Source organism: Crocodylus siamensis, chromosome 11 (assembly GCF_052110815.1).
Source record: "Crocodylus siamensis isolate JL-2025a chromosome 11, ASM5211081v1, whole genome shotgun sequence".
NCBI lineage: Eukaryota > Metazoa > Chordata > Crocodylia > Crocodylidae > Crocodylus > Crocodylus siamensis.
In genome coordinates this window covers 24,313,652-24,337,217 of record NC_143405.1, presented here as the reverse complement: position 1 = coordinate 24,337,217, position 23,566 = coordinate 24,313,652, and the positions used below count along the sequence as shown (strand labels likewise).

At 54.1% G+C, this 23,566-nt stretch overlaps 1 protein-coding gene across 1 annotated transcript; it reads left to right on the top strand.

Annotated features, from left to right (window-relative positions):
• Positions 1-4,604: 4,604 nt before the first annotated feature.
• On the top strand, positions 4,605-23,233 carry IFRD2 (interferon related developmental regulator 2). The gene is made up of 12 exons (XM_090021946.1): positions 4,605-4,763; positions 11,705-11,821; positions 12,366-12,450; positions 13,048-13,172; positions 13,796-13,953; positions 14,707-14,757; positions 15,534-15,715; positions 16,638-16,743; positions 17,275-17,412; positions 19,135-19,263; positions 19,514-19,609; positions 20,224-23,233. Exons 1-12 carry the CDS (start codon positions 4,718-4,720, stop codon positions 20,302-20,304), a joined length of 1,314 nt encoding a protein of 437 aa, XP_089878072.1. The 5' UTR covers positions 4,605-4,717; the 3' UTR covers positions 20,305-23,233.
• Positions 23,234-23,566: the final 333 nt, after the last annotated feature.

The window sequence follows — 23,566 nt, the reverse complement described above, 5'->3', positions numbered from 1 at the left end:
TGGCAAACACTGCCCAGCGCAGCAAGCAGATGGCCACAGCTGCTGCAGCTGTGTGCAGCCCCGACAGGCGAGCCCAGAGCCGGCACAGGGCCCAAGCGGCTGCGGGGGCGGGTTACAAGCTGGTGCTGAGCGTGGGGAAAAATGGCCTCTCACCCCCCTCACTCACCCTGTGGCCAGCACCCCGCACAGCAGCCACTCACAGCCCATGTGGGGCTAGCTGTTCCTGCTCAGGACAGCCCTGAGCAGGCTGTGAGTGGCTGCAGCAGGGAGTGCCAGCCACGGGGCAGGGGAGGGGCCACTTTTCCCTGAGCTCAGCACCAGCTTGTTCCCTGCCGGCAAGCAGGGGGTTGGGGCTGCACACTGTCCCGCGCCTGTACCACGGGGCTGGGGGGGCACTGGGGGTGAGCGGGTGCACGGGGCCCACACCAGTGTCCTGGGGCCAGCGTTGGCAGGGCCCAGAGCAGGGTGGCAGGAGCGTGGGGTCCCAGCTGGCAGAGGCTCTATGGAGCCGAACCAGGTCCCCCCCTCTCCCTGCTGGTGCAGCCCAGCCTGGCTCTACAGACCCCTGCCAGCCTGCGCCCCACTCTGGGCCCCACCGGTGCTGGCCCTGAGACATTGGGACATTGGTCCCAAGATGGTGACAAGGGGGCAGGGCATCTGTCAAGGGGCAGATGCTACCCATGCAGCCCTCGACAGCTTTCCAAAACTGGGTAAGCAGCCCACCGCCCAAAATAATTGCCCGCCCCAATCTACAAGGACCAGTCATGTGCAGTGCCAGGATGTCAGATCCACAGGGCCCTGTTGCAAATGAGAGACACACTGCAGCTGGAATGGGACAGAAGGGCAGAAGGTTGCTGTGCCAAACCTAGACCTGGAAAAGGCCTATGACAGAGTATCACACCAGTTTCTCTTTGAGACACTGAAGTGAATGGGTATCCCTCCGACCTTCATTGGCTGGATAAGAATGCTGCACATGGATGTAAGCAGCAAGGTGTTGGTCAACAGTTTCCTGAGCATGCAGATTGCGATAGAGTTGGGGGTCCATCAGGGCTGCCTGCTGCCACCGATCCTGTTCATTTGTGTCAATGAGCCCCTGGCCCAGCATATCAGGCAGGACCCCATGATGATTGGTGTTCAGATCCCCAGTGGAAGCAAGGAAGAGACCAGGCTTCTGGCCTACATGGACGATCTGAACATCCTGTGCCAGAATAAGTGTTCAGAAAAAAAAGCCCTGTGGCACACACAGGTGTACAAAGCAGCAGCGGGGCCCAATCTCAACATGAGCAAAAGCACCTGCCTGGCCATGGGCAAGCTGGAGGACCTGGAGTCCCAAGGGGTCTTGGTTTCCCATGAGGGGGTTAAGATCAGGGTGGGGTTTGGCCCCGAGCTGAGTGGGAAGACAGCCTGGGAAAAGGAGTCCAAGGTTAAATGGAGGTTGGGTCTGTGGCATATGCGCCATCTCTCCATGGTGAGAGGCACATGGCGCTCACAAAGGCAGTGCTGCTACCGGTGCTTCTGTACATTGCACTGGTCTTTCCCCCTCCAAAGCATGTCACCCACAGAATCCAGAGAACCATGTGTGACTTCTTCTGGGGAACCAGAGGGGAGAAGGTGGCAAGGAAGAGACTGTACAAGAAGAAATGGACCAGGGGCAGGGGGGTACCAGATATCCTTCTGTTCCTGCAGGCAAGGTACACGAGCCAGATCTGCAAGCTGGCAACTGGTGCAGAGACCAAAACAGCCTGTCTCATTAGGTATTTTGCAGGCCTCCTCCTGAGACAGTGGCAGATATATGCACCAACCAATAGGAGACTGGGCACCATGGAACACCCCTGGTTCTTCAGGGTCCTGAACAAGTCCCGGAGTGAGTACAGGCTACAGGATGAAAGCCTGGTGACTGTGTCCAACCACAGAAAGATACAGGTGGCCAGAGCCAGAAACATGCTATCGACTGTGGAGCTGCTCCCCAATGACGGCTGCCAGGCCACCTGGAAGCAGGTCTTCCGCAAGGACCTATGAAAGGACCACAGAGACTTGAACTGGCTAATAGCTCACTGCGCACTCCCAGTAAGGGCACGGAGACACAGAGGGGCAAGGGATTTGACCCAGCTGCCCCAGGGAAATCTGGCAAGGCGCAACAGAAACCACCAACTCCCTGCTATGGCTCTGTCCATATGCCAAAGGAGTGTCAACAAAGGTAAACCAACTCTGCAAAGAGGTGACACGGGTCAAGGTGATGACAAAGGAGGTGGCACTGTACAGACACCTGACTAAACATCAGGGGTCCCGACAACCCACTCTAACCAGTTTGTGTCCTGTGTCAGGAGCACCCTGTGGAAGTCCAGGAACCTCCTGACACACAGACACACAGAACTCAAAGAAACAGACTGCGTTAAAATGTTTCTGTGTGAATTCCAGTCCTGCTACCCGACATCAGTGGGAGAAGACGGAGAAGATGCACCAGCTCCACCAGGCAAAGGGACACTTGGCACAGGCTGTTCAAAGACTCCCTTAGAGGGTGAGTGGACAGGGATAACGAAGAGGACAGTGAGACAACCGGACGTGGAAACAGTGATAATGACAGCAACAGTGACAACGACACTGAATGAACTGAGAATGTAAACCCCAAAATCGGGGCTAGGACTAAGAGACTGGGTTAGGGAAAGGACTGTGGATGGGTGTGCGGGAGCACAGGTCCGCGGGTGCATTTATTGTAACAGGCAGAGCGACTTTAAAATTGTAGATAGATAGATAGGAAAAGTTTTTGCTAGATGTGTGTATATGTATATATATACATGTCGGGGATTGGGCCCCAAGGTCACGGTGGGCCAAGGGTTCAGATCAGATCAGGCGGCATTAGCGGTGAGGAGTCTGAGCGGTACAGGACACGTGCGGTTTCAAGTAGAATAGATTTTATTTACTTACGCCACTGATGATATGGTAGCATAGGCAGAGGAGCTTGCTTATTCAGTTACAGTGCAACAGACAAACAGCGAGAGGGGTCTATTGGTCCACGAGGTTCTTGAGCCGAGCCCTTGCTTTCTAGCCCGGAGGCTAGGTGCGGCTGCCCAACTCAATAGTCCCAGGACTGGTCAACAGCTCATAAATGGGAACACTGTAATGCAACGGAAGTCCAACATGGACGAGAACAGGTCAATGACGATGCCGTAGTCGGTGCCAGAAATAGGTAACGATGCCATGGTCAGTGCAAGTCAGGTCGGTCAGATCGTAGTCGGTGTCAATGCCAGAAATAGGTCCGGTAACAGAGAATCAGTGTGAAAACGACGAGGAATAAGCTGTGAAACCACAGCAGTGAGGAGACCAGTGGAGCTCTGGGATCAGACCAGGGCTCTGGGCCTAAAGGCTCTCCTGAAAGGCAGTCCCTGCGATAGCAGCCTCTGCTCTCAGCTCGGGTCTAGTCTCCCCCTTTGGTGGGGACTTGGAAGCCTTTTAAGTCAACTTTCAGCCAATTAGGTTGCTTTCTTCATGGAATTTTCTAGTCTGATTATGTCATGTCTTTTGCAGAGCTAGGCATGCGCATGGTAACAAGACAAGTTACCTCATGGCTGAGCCATGATTGACAAGCCAGCGGTGGCACAGGGGGCATGTGCTGGGCATGCTTGTTTGCCCTTTGGGGATTTTTCATTGCTTGTCTGCGCATGTCAATACTTAACTCTGTGTTATCCAGCATACATTTTGAAATTTGGTTCGGACAATACACATCACCTAGCAAAAGCTTTTCTTCACACACCTTACACCAATTTTAAAGTCACTGTGCCCGTTACGACATATACAATGATTATATATATTAGTTTCCCCCCCAAAAAATGCTGAAGGTACTCAGTCTAGTTCCCCAGCATGCTGGGCTCTCGCTGGCTGTGCAGTGACAGCATCCTCCTGCTGCACATCAGGACCAAGGGCAGCTTTCTTACCAGGCTTTTCTTCCAGACCCTTCTAATTGAAAGGATCAGCAAGAAGTTTTGCTTTTTTCCCCAGCCAACCTTTCCCTTGGGGTTTTATTGTTATCGCTCTTCCCGCTGAGCTGGAGACTTCTCTGGTGGTTTCGCAGCTTCTCCCGGCGAGCGTGTTCCTGATAAATAGTCCCTGGTGCCGCACAGACGGAGCGTGAGGCGAGCGGCAGCAGAGACTCCAGGCTCCGAGGTTTATCAGCTGATGCTGGAGATGCCAGACGGGAAGAGGGCAGCTGTTCACCCCCTGTGCTTGCCTGGCTAAAGGGCCAGGAGTGCAGGGCCCTGCTTGAGAGCGCCCAGCAGAATCCCCTGTGGACGATCCTTTGTCCCGCACTTTACAGGGCGCTTCCCAAGAGCCCGACCCCGTCCTCTCGCGTCGGTCACATTAGCCCATTTCACAGGGGCGGGAACCGAGGCACGGCCCCAGAGGCGGAGCCTGCGCGGCCCATTGTGTGACCGGGGTTGGGCGCTGCAGGCGGGGCCTGCGGGGTGACTCCGCCCCCAGGGCGGGTCCCGGCACAGCGCGGCAGCTCAGGGGTTAAAGCGGTGGGCGCGGTGCATGCCGGGAACTGTAGTCCGCGGCTGCGCGTGCTGTGCTGTACTGTGGAGGCTGGACCGAGCACTGCGTTTCCCGGCATGCCGCGGGAAGTGTCACAAAGGCGGGGGGCGTGCGGCCAGGCAAGATGGCGGTGCGGCGAGGCCCTTACACGGCGCCCGGCCTCGGCCGCTCCCGGTAGCGCCCGGCGATGCCGCGCTCGCGCAGGGGCCACGCGGCCCGCAGGGGCGGCCGCGGTGAGTGCGGAGCGGAGCGGAGCGGGAGCGGGGGCAGCATGGTGGGGCAGCAACAGCCGGCACGTGGCGCGGGCGCAGCGCCGAGCACCGCGTGCGGGGCAGCGGCCGGGCGGGCGGGCTTGGGGCCTTGGCAGCGCGCAGGTGCCCCCTCCCCCCCCGGGGGCTTGTGTTGCGGTAGCTGCGCTCGTGCCCGCCCCGCCGGGATCCGTGTCCGTGCTCCTGGCTTGAAGCTTTCCAGCTCTTGGTGTCTGCTCCCCGGGTCCGGTTTATCCCAGGGCTGAGCGGGGATTTCGGGGTGCTTCTTTCCGCTGCTCCCCCCGCACGAAGTCGGGCCGCTGAGACCTTGTCTGAGACCGGCCTGTGGCCAGGGATTGCTCCTGATCTGCAGTTTGTCCTGGTGCCTCCCTGCTCTGTCCAGTGCAGACAGCCTGTCCTGTGCCTGTGTCCTCTGGGGCTGGCTGTGCCCCTGTCTAGGCAATACCCTTCAACAGTAAAACCCCTGCAGCTGAGGGGGAAGACTTGTTGGGCGGGTAATGGGGTGCACCAGGAGGAATTGGTCTGCTTGGGTGCCCATGTGCTCAGCTCTGTCCAGGCTGGCCTGGCATAGACCGTTCTCATAGATGCTTTGGACAGGGTGTGCCTGTACATGCAAGCAACTGGTCTGTGTGGCTCAGGAAGCCCCTTCCAGGCCTATGCTGCCTCTAGCTCAGGGGTCTGCAACCCCTGGCATGCATGCCAGCATGGCATACAGTCATTTTGCTTGGCACACGTTTTGGGGCAGATGGCAGAGAAGGGGCTGGGACTGTATTGCCACAACAAGGATTGGGTCCCTTGCATCTCTCCCACCATCTGCCCCCCAGTACACATGCACACACTGCCAGCAACAACCTGAGCCACAGCTCCACAGACCGTGGTGCAGCTGCTTGCAGCCTCCTCACTGCCTGCTGCGAGCAGCATGGGCTGTATGCTACAGGAGGCCACAAGCCCCTGCACTGAGGTCTGTGGAACCTGGGCCTGGCTCATTGCTGCAAGCAGGTGCACATGTGCTTCAGAGTGGGCAGTAGGGGAGCTGCAAGGAGCCCAATCCTTGTTGTGGCAGTGCAGCCCCGGCCTCTTCCCTGCTGCCCTCCCCAAGGCATACATGCCCCTAGCACCAGCAGTGAGCCAGGCCAAGGCTCTGTAAACACTGGCTGTGGCAGGCAGTTGGGAGCCTCAGGCTCTGGGCAGGCCCCTGCCACCCACCATGCAGCCCAAGCTGCTTGCAGCAGGTAGCAGGGAGGCTGCAAGTCACTGCACCAAGGTCTGCAGAGCCCTGGTTTGACTCACTGCTGGTGGTAGGTGCACACATGTTTCCGGGCAGACAGTGGAGAAGGAGCTGAAGTTGCCACAAGGATCAGGCCTCTTGCATGCCAACATCTTACAAGTTGGGGTTGGGGTATTTTTTGCGCTCTGCCCAAAGACATAGCTGGCCCATGCTAGCCCTTTGTGTGACAAGATACCCTTGGAATACGTGATTAAGGCCACAGCTGAAGAAGAGGGATCTTTATAGCATGGTGTGTCTGGGAGGAAGATGCTCATTAAGCCATCTGCACCTGATACTGGTATGACTTATTGCAGGGGTGGGCAAAATGCAGCCTGCCAGGCCATTCTATCCAGCCCTCAGGGCCCCTAAAAAATTTAGCAAATTAATATTTATCTGGCTTGATGGCTTGCCAAAACTCAGTAAGCGGCCCTCTGCCCAAAATAACTGCCTGACTTATTGGCTTCCAGGACCTATTTGGATCCTGTTTAGAAAGTGTTCTGAATATGATGAGCTATAAAAATGCCAAGTGTGGTATTTGGCCCTTCCAAAGCCTTTCATACTGACCAGGGGTGCCTGGATGGCTGTATTCATTGTGAATATTTTGCTTGGAGATGGACTGGCATTGCTGCTCCTTTCCCAGTGCTTCATGCTTCTGTCATTCTTCTTTTGAGGTATGCAGGGTGCTGTACAAATACTGCTCCTCTTCACTGCCTTTCCTTCCCCAGATCCCTATTGTTGGGATGGGGAAGCTGAGTCCCAGAGACTTGTGTCTCTGTCAGGGTGGGGGCCATGAAGCTGGTGACTTACAGCACTGCTTAGTCAAGTCCCAATGCGCTCTGAACACGAGCCTGAGTGCCTTGTCAACTTGCTTAGTTTGCTGGAAATCCTACCAAAGACAGTTGCATGCAAGATGGTCATAATTGGCTATCAAAAGTTGTATGAACTCTTGTGGGTCACCAGAACTTTGCCATCAGCAGAAAGAGCTGGGTTGTGCACCTGAAAGACAGCCGGCAGGGCCCAGCAAGGGACTGATGGCCAGGAGTACATGTCTTTAAATCAGTGGTGTTTAATGTAGTGATAAAAGCTGTCACTTTTGTTCCTAAATCACTGAATGGCTTTACTCTAGCTGTTGCTGCTGTCTGACTGTCAGCCATTCCAGGATTGATACAGAATGTGTTACTTACCCTGTGGCTGGTGTTATAGCAGAGCTTTCAGTCAGATTATTGTGTGGGGGTTGGTTTTGCCAAGGGGAAGTCAATGCCGCAGTCAGGTGTGATGACAGAACAGGTTGGGAAACTCGGGCATTAGCCCCTATTGTGGTAGCCTGGCCCATGTTCCAAGACTCTGGTTGCTGAGAGGGGTTAGTAGCTTATGCAACAGCAGCTGATACCTAAGCTGGCTAGATCAAAGCCTGCAGCCCTACTCCTCAGGCACAGTGCAGACAGAACCATGGGGGGTCCTATGCATTGCACTGCACCTGCCTAGTTTGGAACACAGCTCCGTCCCTGCTCCCTACGAGACAGGCTCACCTAGGACATAACCTTAGAAGTTGTGTGATGCACACAGGTGTTTGCTCCAAACCCATGCAGCTGCCCCTGGACCAGACCTCTGTTTGTTGACTGACTTGGGAACAGGTGCTGTGCAATCAGCTGTGAGATGTTCTGTGGTCAGGGCTAAACGTGGTTAAATAACTTGGTTCAGCAAATGTGGGCTGGGTTTGATCAGCATTTCTAATGTGAAAGTAGCGCTGCCCTGTATGTCTGAATGCAGGGTGTCACCAGCGGCTTAAGACTTCCAAGGTATTTGTTAGCCAAAGGGCTCAATCTGCCAGTTGGAGCAATGTGGAAGAGCAGGCTGGAATATGAGGTATAGACTGTCACCTCAGCTGAACCCCCAGCAGAGCACCTTCAGTCTGCTGCTAGGAGCTAGGTGTTCTTGGACTCTGCCCAGGCAGCCTGTCCTGTGTGACTGGCAGCTGTTTTATGATGACTTGGGGTCAGAGTGCAGATTTGAAGAATAGGTGGGTCCATGTACCCTGGCTTTTGGGTACATATGTGTGTCTCTGTTTTACAGTGAGAGCTCAGTGCTGAGAAGGGGGAAGCTGGCAAATAAGGGAGGGTAAGAATAGATGTGGTAGCACCACTTGGGTTGCCAGCTCCTTGAGGGGCACATGCCTTGTTTGGCCTCAAGGGGGAGCTGCAGGCTTGTGAACGCGCCTGCCACTGGTGCTGTGTAAAATGGTTCTCCCTCCCTTTGCCCAGGGAGCAGCCAGGGGAGGATTGTTCTTAGTGGCAGGAGGTGAGGGCCTGGCTGCCCTGAGCACTCCATGTGCCCATTGCCAGCCCAGGGCCTTGGGGGTCAGAGCTTTTTCCCTTGCTGGAGTTTGAGAGGAGTAGGTGTCTGCATGTGGGCCTCAGCACTTTCTGACTGTGTTTGCAGAGGATCCTGCTGGCTCCTGCCCTTTCCACGTGGCTCTGGCATTGTGTGGTGTCCTGCCTCTGAGCTGAGAGGGAGGGGAAAGGCCTGGGCTCACTGAGCGGCCAGCTGTGCACTCAACAATATGCTTTCATGTCTCTGCCAGCTACCCTGTCCTGCCAGCTCCTTCCCGACTTGGAAGAGTATTAACCCATTTCTAGCATGTCCCTAGTTCTGCTCTGCCTCCTGTCTTCACAAAGAACTGGGGCTTAAAACACCAGCTGCATCTCTTGTTGTATAGCTGGGCTTTACAAAACGCAAGCCCTGATGTCTTCCCTGTTCCCCTTCCCTGGCACCCATCTGCCTCACCCTGGGCCCAGATACTCTTCTGTTCAGCACTGCAACCTGTTGTTTCCTCTTTCCCTGAAACTTGAGCACCCCACGCTTGCTCTTCAGCCACCTCTGTTCACAGCTACCTACTGTGTGCCTTGGCACAGTGCCATCCCAAGCTGGGGAAGCAGGATGCTGGGCACAGTGATTTGGCTTCCCTCCCAGGGTGAGTCTTTACATTTCTGTGGGGTCACATAAGGTGAACTGTTCTCCCTCTTCTTGGGCTGTGTCCACACACAGTTCCTGGTGGCATTTGCCTCTGGCTTAGCTGGCTGGCTGGAAATGTGCCTCACAAAGCCTGTGTGCCTGTGTGTATGTGAGCACCTCATTTGCTTAATCCTGGATTTTCTTTGGCCTGTACCAGAGCTCTCTAATCACCACCAGGGAGGGAGTGTCCACCCACACTGTCATGCTCTTCTGAGTTGGGCCAGCAAGCTGGTATCAGGCCTGCCAGAAGGTGTTTAGTTTTCCAATGCTTATTTGCTTTGATGGTTGCCGCATCAGAACAGGAAGTTTAATTTTCCCTTCCTGCTGCTACAGGTGTCAGGTTTTGCCTGCCTCAGAAGCACTGGGTGTTGGCTGCAGCCAGGACTGGGGATTTGACTGACATATGCCAGTGTTCCTGGTGGGACTTAAACCTGGAGATTCCTGGCTAGAGGGTCTTGCTCCTGTGCTCAGGATCAGACCAATCAACACATTTGGGATCAGGAAATAATTGTACCCTGCAGTCATGGTTTGGGGGGTGGGGAGGGGAAGAGGGGGGCGGGGTTTGCTTTTCTCTGTTGTGGAGGGAATAGTTCTGTTCCTTAGAGCTCTTCAGAGTATTTTTAACAACCGCTTCCTGAGACTTGCTACCCTTTCCCCCACACCTTTTATTTTATGTGTACCCTATATGTTGTGCCACCCAGTCCATGAAGCCTTCTGCTCAACCTCCTCCTGGCTCTAGCCAAGCTGTCCATCTAACAGACCAGGAAGGAGACCCTGACTAGGGCATCCGAGGCACCTATGGGCCTGTCTTCCTTTCACTTATCCATGCATGTCTCTGGGCAGTGTCCACAGGCTTCTTGGATACTTTTGAGGCACAGTGGGCACTTGCCAATGCTTTCTGCTCAGGGTCCCCCCTTGGAGCCCTAGTTGTTAGCCTTTGACCTGTATTCCCCATTCCTGTGTTTCACCTTCTGCCCCAAAAATGTAATTGTTAAATGGTGCAAGCAACAGGGCATTGATGGTGTCCTCAGTCCCCTGCTTTCCCCGTGTGCTTACCTTGGTGTGTTGAGTCATTGTGCCTGATGGTTGTGAACCACAGGTGTTTGAATAGTCTTAAGAACTGGTTAGCCAGAGACTTGGATGGTTTGGATATGAATGATCCTTTCTTGAACAGGGGGTTGACCTAGATGGCCTCCTGAGGACCATTGCAGCTCTAGTTCTCTCTGATTTCATGTGGCACTACTAGCCTGCATTGCAACCAATTTGTGCTGCTTAATCGCAGTCTGTGAGCTGATTGGTTTGCCCTCAGTGCTGCCAAAATGAGATGTGCCTGCTTATGGCCAAGAAGGGGAAGCTGATTTGCCCTAGGAAGAGGCTGCACTGACTTCCAGGAGCTGCATCTGAAGTGCTCTGATAGCTCAGCCTGTGCTTCATCAGCCAGCACCATGTGGATGGGTATATCGAACACTCTAGGTCTTGCTCCTTTATCAGCTGGGTGTGGCTGAGCTGGATCCCTCTAGCCTAGCAACAAGCTTTGTGCCTACTCACCACTTCATTTGTAAACTGTGCATGGTATGTTTTTAATATCCACATCCCCAAACACATATGGCCATGGCAGAGGGGAAGTACAGGCCCTTGAGCCTTGGGACTGGTGGGCCTGCAGCTGACCTGAGAGGACCCAGGAGGCCTTCCCGGTCCCCTGGCGTGGCCCAGCTGGGAAAGTCTGTGTGGCATCCACACAGCAATCTAGGAGGCATGGTGCTTCACGGGCAGAAGATACAATCTTTGCATGGTGGAGGTGGCAGCCCAAGCTGGACCACTCGTGAGTAACATGGGCATATGGGATTTAGCAGGAACTGGATCTTCCATCTCTTAAACTTCTGAGAAGATGGGATGAGCAGCCAGCCCACTCCAAGGGACTGAGGCATGTTGTGTGGGCAAGTCAAGCTTGCCTTGGGCAACTTCAGGCATAGTGGCTGCTGTAGTATGGAGGCCTGGGTGAGTGGGAGCTTGTTAGAAGGAAGCAAAGAGAAGGATCTGAGGGTATTAGTGTGAAAGATATGCTGACATAGGATGTGTGGAGCAAGGCATCCCCTCTAGAAATGGGGAAGTATCAGTACTGTTGAAGGCTCTAGCAGGTGTCCTCTGGATTCCTGTGTCCAGTCCTGGTAACCCATATTCCAGGGGGGTCGGTTCAAACTGGCTTGGGTGCAGAGAAGGGCTACTAGGGTGACTGAGAAAAGATGGGGAGAAATCTAGAAGAGATCAGCTTGCTTTATCCTGCCAAAGGAAGGCTGAGATGGAAGGGAAACTTGAGGAGGGAAGAGCCTTCAGGCTAAAGGATGCTGACACAAGAACAAGTTGCATATGAACTGGTCGTAGCTGAACTTAGCCTGGAAATCAAGAGGAGGCTCCAAGTAGGGGCAAGAAACTGGTGTTGAGATAAACTTCCCCAGTGAAAGGGATTCTGTGCTGTGGTCACTGTAGTAGGGGCTGTAAACACAGAAAGATCTTATTTCTTGATAAGCTGTGGGTTGGACAGGGAGGATTGCCTAGAGGACACATGGGCTCTGCTCATGCTTACAGCTGTCTCCAGCCACCCTAACTCCCCTTTCTGGTTCCCCAGGAACTCGGAGCAGTGCCAAGACAGACTCCCAGGCCAGCGATGACGAGGCAGCCAGCGAAGTGTTGAGTCACTATAGCAGTGCCAGCGAGGGCACCAGTGTTGCAGAGGAAGGCACTGGTAAGTGAGGGGCAGGGTGGCAACAGCTGTCTCTGGAGTAGAGAAAGGAGACCCCAGGACCCAACTGGAATGCCATGTACAAGTGATAATTGCAGGCAACCAGGGACATGTGCAGTGCATAGCACCACAGAGCACTCGGCTTCCCTTCATCCTAGCCTTCCCATGTCCTGGGCTTGGGTGAAATTTGCTCCAGATTTAGCTGGGAGCTCTGTCCTGGGTGCCCACACAGCAGTGCCCCTCAGCAGCTACCTGCCGTGCTCTTTCAGTCTTGAATCCTCACACATAGTCCTCACTGACCTTTTCTGGGGGGCACACTTTCCAGGCCTCTATGTAAAGGGCTCTAATAGATGGTGCAGAAGGCCTTGCATGATAGCTGTCCCCCTCGCTCCAATGTAGATGCCTGTGACCTTGCATAGTGCCAGGGCACACGGTCATGAGGCTGCTGTTCTCCAATGCCTGTGGTTGGTATGCCTGGGAGCGAGTTCAGGCGCCTGATGCTAGGGGTGCTGCAAGGCCTGGCCAGGGGTGACAGGCTGTCTTTCAGGGAGCGACACAGTGGATGAGCAAGCTCAACAAGAGGAAGTGGAGGACAAGCTGAAGGAGTGCATCGACAATGTCCTGGACAAGAGGTGAGTGGGGTTGGCACAGGCTGAAGGCTTGCCCTGCCCCAGGGCTGCACCTAATCCCACCCTGCTGCTGTGTCAGGAGCTCTCAGCCCTTCCCTCAAAGCTGCACAACCCAGAGACCCCGGATACCTGTTCAGAGAGGAACAGCACAGGTCACAGGACAGGCTTTCAGAGTGCAGCTAGTTGGTCCCCACCCTTGAAAGGAGAAACTTGTTGAGGAAGGTCTCCATCCTGGTAGGAGCTATTGCACATGGGGAGTGGAGGTGCTGCTGCTCCCCTGAGAGCCCTTTTTGTGGGCAGATGGAAATTCTCAGCACTAGGCATGTGAATCCACTGATGCTACTCTGGAGTCCCTCTGTAGAGCTCACTAGATGAGCAGTAGAGTAACTGGCCTCCAGTTGACCCTATGGCCTTGCCAGGGCATGCATCACTCTAAGGATGCCGAAGCAGAGCTGGGAAGTGTTGTGCCCTGCCTCTCCTGCTGTGGTTTCTGCTCTGGGTGCTAGATTGGATACAGGTCACTTCTGCCCCACTCTAGCAGGGTTCTCTATGCTCCCAGAGCACTGCCTTGTTTCCCAGCACAGTCTCTGTTTTCTCCAGTGCCAAGACACGGCAGGTGGCTCTGGAGAACCTGCGGCTTGCCTTCTCCTCCAAGATGCTCTTTGACTTCCTGCTGGAACGCAGGCTCACACTCACAGACTCCTTGGAGAAGTGCCTGAAGAAAGGTATGGCTACCCTGCCCTGCCCTATCACTCCAGTAATACTCATTTGGGGCATGGCTGGACATCTCCCTCAGGCCAGGGCTGTAGGTTGGGATCAGTCCTAGTCTGTAACCTGGATCTTCTTGTGACCTCCACAGGTTGTAGCAGAAATGCGCTGGAGGGTTGGAGCTCTGTATGAGAGGTTTAGCTGTAGGAAATAGGGACCTAACGGGGCCTCTTCAAACTGCCTAAGGCAGCACATCAGCAACTGAGTACGTAACTCTGAGGCAAACACCTTTCCACTGCCTTACAAGGCTGTCCTGCTGCAGCTGGCAAAACAACATTGCGTGTGTTGCTGGCTCCATGTCTTGGAACTGCCCCTGCCTTTGCCACCTGTGTGGGGTGCTCTGGTCTCAGCTCTGCCCCCATAGGCTAAAATCCTTAATGTACCAGAAATCAGCCTGCCAGGGGCTGGCTGAGCTGAAGAGAAGCACCAAGTGTTCAGCTCCTCTTGTGCAGGTCAACCACCTCTACCTGTCAGTGGATGGACATCTGTACTGTTACATCAGCTCAAGGCACAGGGATTAGTGCTATCATGGGGGAAGGTGAACCGTGATGCTTACCCCAATGTCTGCTTCACACTACAGGTAAAGGGGAGGAGCAGTCTCTGGCTGCTACTGTCCTCACACTACTGTGCCTTCAGATGGGCTCCGGCCCCGAGGGGGAAGAGGTGTTCCGCAGCCTGAAACCCCTTCTCATCAACATCCTGACTGACGCCTCGGCCAGCCCCATCTCTCGGCAGAGCGTGAGTATTGAGCTCCTTTTCCCATTATGCCGTGGTCCACTTGGGGTGAGGGCATGAGGGAGCAGGGCTGCATGTGCTGCTTATGACAGAGTTGGTGCACTTTGAGGGAAATTGGGTGGGATTCGCCTCAGGACATTTCAGAGAAATGTTGAGGATGGGGCAGGGTGCTGCATGCCCTTTGCCTTCTATCTGCTCTTTGAGGTTTGGTCAAGTTCCCTAGGAAACTGTTGGATCCTAGGCCTGTCACCACCATCTTTGTGGCAGGCCAGTAGTGGAATGAGAGTGACCAGTTGTGCCACCCTCTTGCCTGCAGAGGGGCATCTGTGAAGGCCAGGAAGTGTGTGGGCGCCTTCCCTACTCCTTCCTGCTTTCCACAGAGGTTACGAAGCCAGGCCCATCCCCAGAAATCAATCTCACTATTTTTTTTTTCCCCCCTCTCTGGGCTCTCGTCAGTGTCCCTGGTCCCTGCTGGACTTAAGATTGTGGAGCTAGCCACTAGCATGGAGGCTGAAGACAAAGCCAGCCCAGCCCACATCGCCCCTCTCTGAGCAGGGTGATGCCACCTGGTGAGGGAGCACAGGCCTTGAACTGCACCAGAGCCATTCTTTCTAGTACAGGGTGGGCAGATCCTATGATTTTAACAAGCAGGCTTAGACCTGAATGAGCACAGTAGGGGGTTCAGCCTCAACTGAGGATGGAGAAGGGGTTGCCCCTTTTTTGCCTTCTGTAATCCTCCCCTGTGTCTGCCTTCAGTGTGCCGTGGCCCTGGGGATGTGCTGCTATATTGCTGCTGCGGATTTGGAGGTAAGGAGCTGAGGCCACCTAATCCTTTAAATAGAGCAGCCAAGAGTTCTTGGTCTTCCCCAGAAGGTGAAAGACTTCACCACTCCTGCCACCCCTGCTGATTTCCCTTCCAGCCGTATGCTTCTGGACCCATCCCATCTCACAGCCCCTGAAAGGCTGTTCTTCAGAGCCTCCTTATGTTGTGCCATCACTTGGTCATAGCTATTGCTATTGATCAGCACTTTGCTGCTCCAGGGGAGGTGGCATCATCCCCCAACCATGATATGAGCCTGTGGGGCTGCTCGTTTTGGGTGGGTGGGTGGCAGGGAGGGAGGAGTCCTAGAAGTCACCAGGTCTAGCCTCAGTGTTAGTGACCTCCCCCCCACATCTGCAGTTAGCGGCACATCTCTGGCATGGAGCAAGATAGTAGCTGTGACCCTCCTCCTCCCGACAGCAGCTGTCTAAAGAGCCACTGGGCAGATTGCCAAAGCAGAGAAAGATGTGGGAAGGTTGCGACCTTGCTGTGCACCTGCTCCCAGGTTGACTAGAATCAGAGTGGTCCTTGACCCTGAGTTTGCATGCTTTAACCTCTGGGTCCTGTTGGCATCCACAGGTGGTAGGATGGCCCTGGCTCTGCTGGGAGAGCCAGCTGCCTATGACCTGGGTTACTCCTGTCCAAAGAGTGCACTTGCCATCCAGAAACTGGCTGCTTCTGGGCTAGCCAGGTGATACTCCAGGGTGAGCAGGTTAGCTTGAGGCTCCCTGGCCACCTTACCTCGTTGCCATCTCTCTTCCAGGACTTGATTTCATGTCTCACCTGCCTCGAGGGCATCTTCAGCACTTCCTGCCCAGAGGAGGGCAACTCCATGCCTGCCCAACACAGTCCTCTGCTCCAGACCTTGCACTGCAATGCCCTCCAGTCCTGGTCCCTCCTACTCACCATCTGCCCCAGCTCCTACATCAAGAAGATCCTGGACAAGTGAGTTAACCCCATCCTACCAAACCAGGGTTTCCACTGGCTTGTGATGCCCAAGAGAACAGCTGGTATTGAACTTCTCATGTTCATGTATGTGCTGTGGCAGGAACTGACTGTCATGGTGGGCTGGGAGAGGAGCAGTAGTGGGTGATGGGGTAGGTCTGGCTGTATTAAGACTAAGGGTGCATCAATAAAGATTTTTTTGGCCAATGCCAATGATTGATTTATTAACCAGCCATATTGGCCAGTACCAAACTGATAGCCAATATGTAGCCCATCAGCATGGAGAGCAGAATCCAGCTGGTAAGTCGGGAGGGTATAAGGGCACAGACTGAGGCTGCCATGGTGAGGTAGGAAGTAGGGCTGGGGCAGGCGCTGCCCAGCCAGGGCAGAAAATGCAACCCTGCTAGGAGTTGGAGGAGCTGCGAGGGGGCTTGTCCAGGAGAGGGAGGCAGCTCTCTGCTGCTGTGCGCACCCCTGAGTGGGGGTGCATGAAGTGGCAGGGAGCTGTCCTTGGGGTTGCATTCACCACCCTGCCCAAGCAGCATCTGCCCCTGCCCCACTCCCTCACCATGGGGGCCTTGATCTGCCTGCCATCCCGTCACACCCCTTCCATCCCACAGACTTACCAGCTTGGGACTGCTCTCCAAGTTTCTGGGCTTCATTCCTGGCCGCATGCATGCTGCGGCTGCACATATGCCTGTGGCATTTATCAGTGACATGATTGGCTACTTGGTGAGCAGGGGCCATGCCACTCTCTGTCAGTAAGAGGTAGGGCAGTGGGCTGGCAACATGCACTGCTTCCCTTCTCCACCCCACCCTGCAAGGTCTGTCTTCTGGCTGTTTGTTGCCCTTGGAGATGCCCCAGGTGAGCACCACAAGCCTGATGCCACCTCTGTGTTAATCTCCTGCCTTCTTGCCACAGTCATCTACTCAAGCTGCCGCTAATGCTGTCCAGCGACAATGTCAACCTACGCATTGCGGCAGGCGAGACCATCGCGGTGCTCTTTGAGCTAGCCCGTGATATGGAGGTATGTTATCCTGTGGAGGGGCCTGAGCACTGTGGCACTTGCAGTGTGGGATGTGCTTGGTGCAAAGCCAGTTCCCTCTCTCTCCTGCCTTCTGGTCCAAGGACCAGCTTCATTTGTCTGGCTTTCTGTCCTATGGAGAGGTCAGCACCCAAGGGAAGACTGGCATATGGCAGCTTTCTGCTACTTCCCTTGCAGAATTGGCAGATTCAGGCTCAGCTGTGATGCCTGAGCTTGGCCCTCCAGCAGTGAGCAGCATCAGCTGGCTTTCCCTCTACCTCATGCCCTTTCCTTCCTACGCTCTTAGCCAGCTCCTACTTCTCCCTTGCCAGCAGGGGTATTGTGAATGTGGATCTGCTTGAGCTGGGCAAGAGGAACTGTGGGATCAGCTCCCTCTTTTGGAACCCTGTGGGGAAACTCCAGCCCCAGGGTAGATGGCTTCTTGCCCTTGGTTCCCCTCTGCCCTAAGTAGGTGCCAGGCTGTGGGAAGTGAGCTCTATGCCAGCATCTCTCCAGTGGCTCTGTTCCCTACAGGAAGATGATTTCTATGAGGACACCGACCTCCTGTGCACCAAGCTGAAAGCCCTGGCCACAGACAGCAATAAGTACCGGGCCAAGACAGACAGGCGGCGGCAGCGCTCCATCTTCCGCGACGTGCTGCATTTTATTGAGGTGCCTGCTGTGCTGCTGCCCCAACTGGGGGTCAGGGGGAGGGCGGCGCGAGGGTTTGGACATGATGGATTAGTCCTGTAACAGCAGTAAAGTTGAACTGGTCTCATCCAGGAGAAAAACCGAGCTCCAGGGCTACTGTGCCTCTGCTGAGGGAGAAGGGGGCTTATCTCTGGGGAGAGCAGTTATTCCCCCATCAGAGCTGCAAGCTCTTGATCTGTAGGGTCTCCTAGGAAGCAGTGCTCTGACCCTGGTGCCAGGCATCCCCCATCCCCTGCTTTCATCTACCCGGACAGGTTCTCCCAGCAGGCAGATGGGTTTTTAAAGAGTCTACTCTGGCTTCGGTCACAGTAGCTGTTATCTCCCTTCTACCACTTCCCATCCCTGAGTGCTCTGAATCCAAGCCTGGAGGACAGGTCTGGGCCTGGCATGACCACCTCCTGCTATTACTGCCAAGCAGCCTGGGGTTCCCCCCATGAACTGGTGGCATGGTGAAAGCTATGGATCCTGCCATTGCACAAGAGTAGGTGGGTCAGTGGTGTCTGTCTTCTGGAGCTGGCCTGGCATCACCCCTGTGACCCCTGGGTTAGTGGATGGGTCAGGCGTAGTATTCCTTGCTGACCAAAGGGATTGGTGGCAGAGACCACTTCGCTTTCCTCCTGTTGTCAGGGCTGGTGCCCTGTCTATGGTAGAAATAAGAAGTCAGGCTGGAAGTGATTTCCATAGGTCACCTGGTCCAGCCCCCTGCCTGAAGCAGGATAATCCCTATCCTAATCATCCCATTCAACAACAATCTAACCTCTTAGTAAAACCACAGTCAGCCCTGACATAACACTCTAATCTGCAACAGATAAAGCAGGGAGACCACAGCATCCAATGTCTTGCTGCTGTAAAAAAGTTCTTAATATACTTTCAAGAGCTCCTGGGTAGAGGGCCATGCCCCTACTACAACGGAAGTCAAAAATCTCCACAGTCAGAACCAATCTTACCAAGGAGTGAAATTCCTTTCTGACGCAAAATATGGCTATTGGTCTGATAGCCAGACCCTCTAGCCAGAAACTTCTGCTTTCAAGTTCCAGTAGGAGCATTGGCACACCCTGGTCACAGTCCCCAGCTTGGGCTGTAGCCTCATGCTTTGCCGCCTCAGCAGAGTTGCATGTGAGGATGCAGAGCTTGGGACTTCTCAGGAATTATCTTAGCCCTGCTGGGGATTCTTGCCAGCACAGTTGTTTCTGCTGTCCCAATATCTTCTTGGCCAGCAGGGAGCACTGTCACCACAGGACCAATGTCCCTAGCTCCTGTGAGCCTGGAGGACAGGGCTGGAGATCCAGGGCCACTCATGGCATGAGTGACTCCAGGGAAGTTACCAGGAAGAGGGGTCTGAAAAGATTGGACTGTGACTAGTAAGGTCCAGTCATCAAATGACTTAGGATTTGGCGTATTACTGTCCTACCCTCACCCCACTCACCAGCCAAGTTCCAGGCATTATGGAACAGCAAGTAGCTGGTACCTGTGGTGGCACCTCTCCTCTCATGGGGAACTTTTGGCTGCCTGGAGGGCAAGTCTGAGCTGCATGGGTGTCTTGGTGCATGCTGCAAATTCCTTGCATTGTTCAAGGCCTTCCCCTTTATGGACATGTCTCTTCCATGTCCCTTGTGGTTGGGGCAGGACTTGGTGTTTCTGGACTACCAGAGGAGGTGCTGATACCCTTTTCACTGCTCCCAGAGTGGCGAGTTTCATGAGGAGACCATCAGGTTTGGTCTGGAGTGCATGTATGTGGACAGCTGGGTCAGGAGGAGAACATACGACGCCTTCAAGGAGGTTCTGGGCTCTGGAGTCAGGCATCACTTGCAGGTAGGGCCAAGGGGTACATGAGAGGCCTGGCAGTCTGCTGGGGAAAAAGAGAGATCTCTCAGGTGAGAGAGGGCAGGAGGGGAAGTGCACATCTTGGGTGCCTCAAATGGGTGTTTTGTTTGTGACAGGGCCAGGTTCTCTGGGTGTAGGTGTGTGGGGAGGAGTCATGGAGCCCAGCCTTATGGCAGGGACCTGCTCCTGGCCCTCAGCCCAGCACACGCCTATCTAACAAGTCCCTTCTCCCCACCAGAATAATGAGCTGCTGCGTGAGATATTTGACCTGGGCCCTCCACTGGTGCTTGATGCTGCCGCCATCAAAGCCAGCAAGATCTCCCGCTTTGAGAAGGTGTGATGCCACTCCTGGGTAGTATGTTGGCCCTCTCCCATCTGGCACCAGAGTCCCCTAGTCCTGAGAGTGGGGAGTGCAAAGCATTGTCCACAAATGGGGCTCCGCTCCTAGCTCTGCTGGTGGGGACACCCCTGGAGGGTGTATGTATAGGGGCATCAGGGACAGGACAGCCCAGCTATTTGACCCAAGGGAGAAATGGGTAAGCTGGATAGTGGCTGGGACCTGGGCTTGATGAGAGATGCCAAGAGGAGAGACTTAGTATGCCTTGCATACACGGAGTGGCATCTATTATGCCTGGGCCCAGGAGTCTCCAGAAGGGGATTGAAGTCTCTGAGAGCTTTGTCTCGGGTCCTGTCTTTGACTGTTTTCCTGCACCCCTCTTTGCTGGTATACCTCCCTTACTGATATAGAGAGGGGACAGGTTTGGAACCCTGGGGGACTGGAGAGTCACAGAAGAGCTAGGAGCCCTGGCATGGAGTCCTGAGCAACCCTGCTTTGGCTTGTGGGACAGGGAAAGAGCTTACCCCACTAGTTCACTGCTCCATTTAACTCCCCTAGCTTTATCAGCCTGAGTCTCCAACCACAGCCTAACCAGCCTGTCTCTCCCCCAGCACCTCTACAACTCGGCCGCCTTCAAAGCCCGGACAAAAGCCAGGAGCCGCGTGCGTGACAAGCGAGCCGACATCCTGTAACGGGCTGCTCGCTGCGCCCCCTCCTTCTGCACAAATCCATGGACTACAGACCCCAACCACTGTGATGTAGGGAGAAAAGCGGGAAGGGAGTGGCACCAGATGCTCCCCCTTCCCCACTCCTGGAAGTGCAAAGCTCATGCCACATGCTCCCTCCTCCAGCTCTGGGGGCTTTTATACAAGAACAGAACCATGTATGAGGGTGTGGATTGTGGAGTCAGTGTGGCAACTATGGGCCAAGGCCCTTTTTTATTTTTATTTTATTTTTTAACCAAAAAAAGTAAGCGAGGTTTTGGGAAGTGGGGAAATCCTTGCCTCCTCTACTCCTGCTCCCTAGTTGGTGGCTCTTTGCCTCCCTCACACTTCCCTCCCTCTCTCCCTCTGGCTGTGTGTGCTAGACCAACCCCCTCCTGCCTCCTCCAGTAAATCGGTCCAGTAGGCTGCCAGCCATGGTCTCCATGGAGGTGCCATACATCAAAATGTAGCTTGCAGGGGCATGATGAAGGGGTAACAACAGAGGTGCTGAAGGGGTTTCCTGTTCCATGCCCTGCTCTGGTGGGTGCCTGATGTAGACTGGCTGAAGCAGATATTGGAAGATGCTGCTGCTGCTGCTGCTGCTGCTGCTGGTGAAGTGCAGAGTGGAGTGGGGTGCTTTCCCCGCCCCCACCCCCCCCCCCCGTGAATCCCATCATGCTGTGCCAACATCGCAGTGCTGCTGTCATGTCACTCAGGGCCTGCTTGTGTAGACCTGTCCTCTATTCCCATGGTACGGGCCTGTCTGCCTCTTCCCTTACCCTAGAGCAGGAGCCACTGGCTTCAGTGGCATCCCTGTGTAGCACTTGGGCCAGACCAGCCACCCAGGCCCCTGTGGGACTAATGGTTCTCTTATGTCTTGGTGCTGGGCAGGGCTGTTCGGGGGTCTCTTACTGCACTAAAAGGGTGGTCTTTAGTACAGGGTGCACTCACAGCAATGAAAGAAAAGTCTTTCCATCATGTGTGTGTGCCTGCTTGCCTGCCCTGGCTCCATGCAAAGGTCAACCCCCCTCTCCCTGCTCCCTTGGGGGGAACAGGCACTGTCCCCAAAAGGTTGACAGCACAACTCCCTCATAACACCGAAGTTGCCTCCTGTCAGTCCAAGCTAAAGCCTGATGGGAGTCAGACTGGGCCAGGTATGATGGAGGCTGGATGAACTCACTCTCCCCTGTGCTCACCCCAGCCCTGGGACTGGGCAACCTGGAACAGGTCAGAGATGGGAACTTGACTGCAGCCAATTGGGGCAGAGTGGGTGTGGGGCTACTGTCAAGGCCCTGAAATGCCCAGGAGGGCCACAGGGCTAAGCACCTGCTTTTAAATGATTTGTTTCTATCCTGTGGTGTAGATTGTAGTTGTGTTGGTCTAAGGACATAAACAAGCAAGGTTCTTTACTGAATCTGGTATCTTTTATTAAACCAACTCAAATAGTTGGAAAAAGTCTTCTTTGCAAGCTTTAAAGTACAAATACCCTTCACCTATAGTAGTAAAGCAGCCAGAGGCTGGTACTTACTCAAGACATCCAGTCAGTTAAAATGTAAATTAAGGTAGTCAATAGGTGAGAAATGGGGCACTGATAGTAGTTGTAATCAATGGAGTGGGGAGGAGGGAACGAAAGACTATTGCTGGTTTAAAAAAAAAGAAAAAAAAGAAATAGGTTACTTGCAGAGTTGGATGTCAGATTGGATTTATGGCACATTATAACCTATGTCTGTATTTAGTCCATGATTATTTTTATTTTTTTATCCAGTCTATGAAAGATGTTTTATAAATTCCCTTTTAGGACTAAAACTGAGTGACTTGAGAGAGAGGGTAGAAAATATGTAGGAGAAACCAAACAACCACCACCAGAATGAATGCACACTGAAAATCTATCGAAGACAAGAATACCCAATTACCTGTGGGGGCACATTTCTTACAAGAAAACCAGTCTCTCAGTTCTAATCCTCAAAGGGAATTTACAAAACACCTTTCACAGACAAGGTTATAAACTTTACTTCTTCAACCTACTAAATACAAAAAATCTTTCCCTATTCCCCCCACCTGTCTCTCACTCTGGCACAGGGTATTTGTACCCAAAAGTCTGCAAAGAAGAATTTGAGTTGGTTTAATAAAAGACGCTGGATTTTCCAAAGAGCACTTATCTGCATTGTTTTTATCCTAACACTGTCCAGAAGACCCTTTGGCTCTGACCATGTTTCTGCCAGCCCAACCCGTGGCTGAGGTAGGATAGGGGCTAGCCCTACCATCCTGCAAAAGCCATTTGGTGCCTTTGGCTGGGGAGCATAGCAGGGCACCAGTTCCTTTCCCATGGCTCTTGGTGTCTGGTGAGCATTAGGGCCATTCCCTTGCTCCTTGCATTGACTTCAGCCCTGGGCTGAACTGTGCCAGCTGAGGTTGGAAAATGCATTGGGCAACAGCTTGGACTGCAGTGGTGGCGAGTGGAATGATGACTCAGAAGCAGAGTCTGTGTCCCGTCCCCCTTGTCCCAGTGACCCAGCTGTGCCTGAGATATATGCACCACAGGTGTAGGGTGATTCTTCTGACCCCTCACTGTTATGCTGGCTGGTGGGCTAAAGCTTGGTATGGAAGTTTGCTGAATGGATTCCAGCTTGCTCTGCAGAAGAATCATGTTGCTTTACTTTGCTGGGGCTGTGCCAAAGCAGTGCCAGGCCTCCAGGGCTTAAAGAGCCAAATGCAGAGAAATGACACGGCTGAGCCATTGGAGTGTGAGGAGGGCAGGGACTTGGGGGAAGGGAGCCCCACTTTGCAGCAGCTCCTGAGTGAAACAAGTGTTCCTTGGGCTGTCTGTCCCCACATGCCATTGGGGTGCCTTCCCAGGAATGTATTTATGTGATTTTATAAGATGAGGATTATTACTATAATTAAAAGGCTCATTGAAGAGCTGCTTGGCAGTTGTTTTGGTGCAGAGGGCACATGGGCTAGGATGGGAAGGTAGAGGTGAGCAGTTGGGAACCAGGGAGTGATGAGCTGGCTGCTCTGGTTCCTTCCTGACCTGCAGGGCTGTGCTGTCTGACTCCTCACAGTGGCATGTTCCCCCCCCATGCCTGAGGGGGATGAGCAGAAAGGGCAGTTTTCATCTAAGCTCCCCCCAGCATCTTTGCTAATGTGGGGTATGCTGGGCTTACATCCTGCTCCTGAGGACAGCTTTGAGTTTGCTGCTTTTGTCCTGGGGTAAGGACCAAACACCCTCTGAGAGAAAATCCTGACGGAA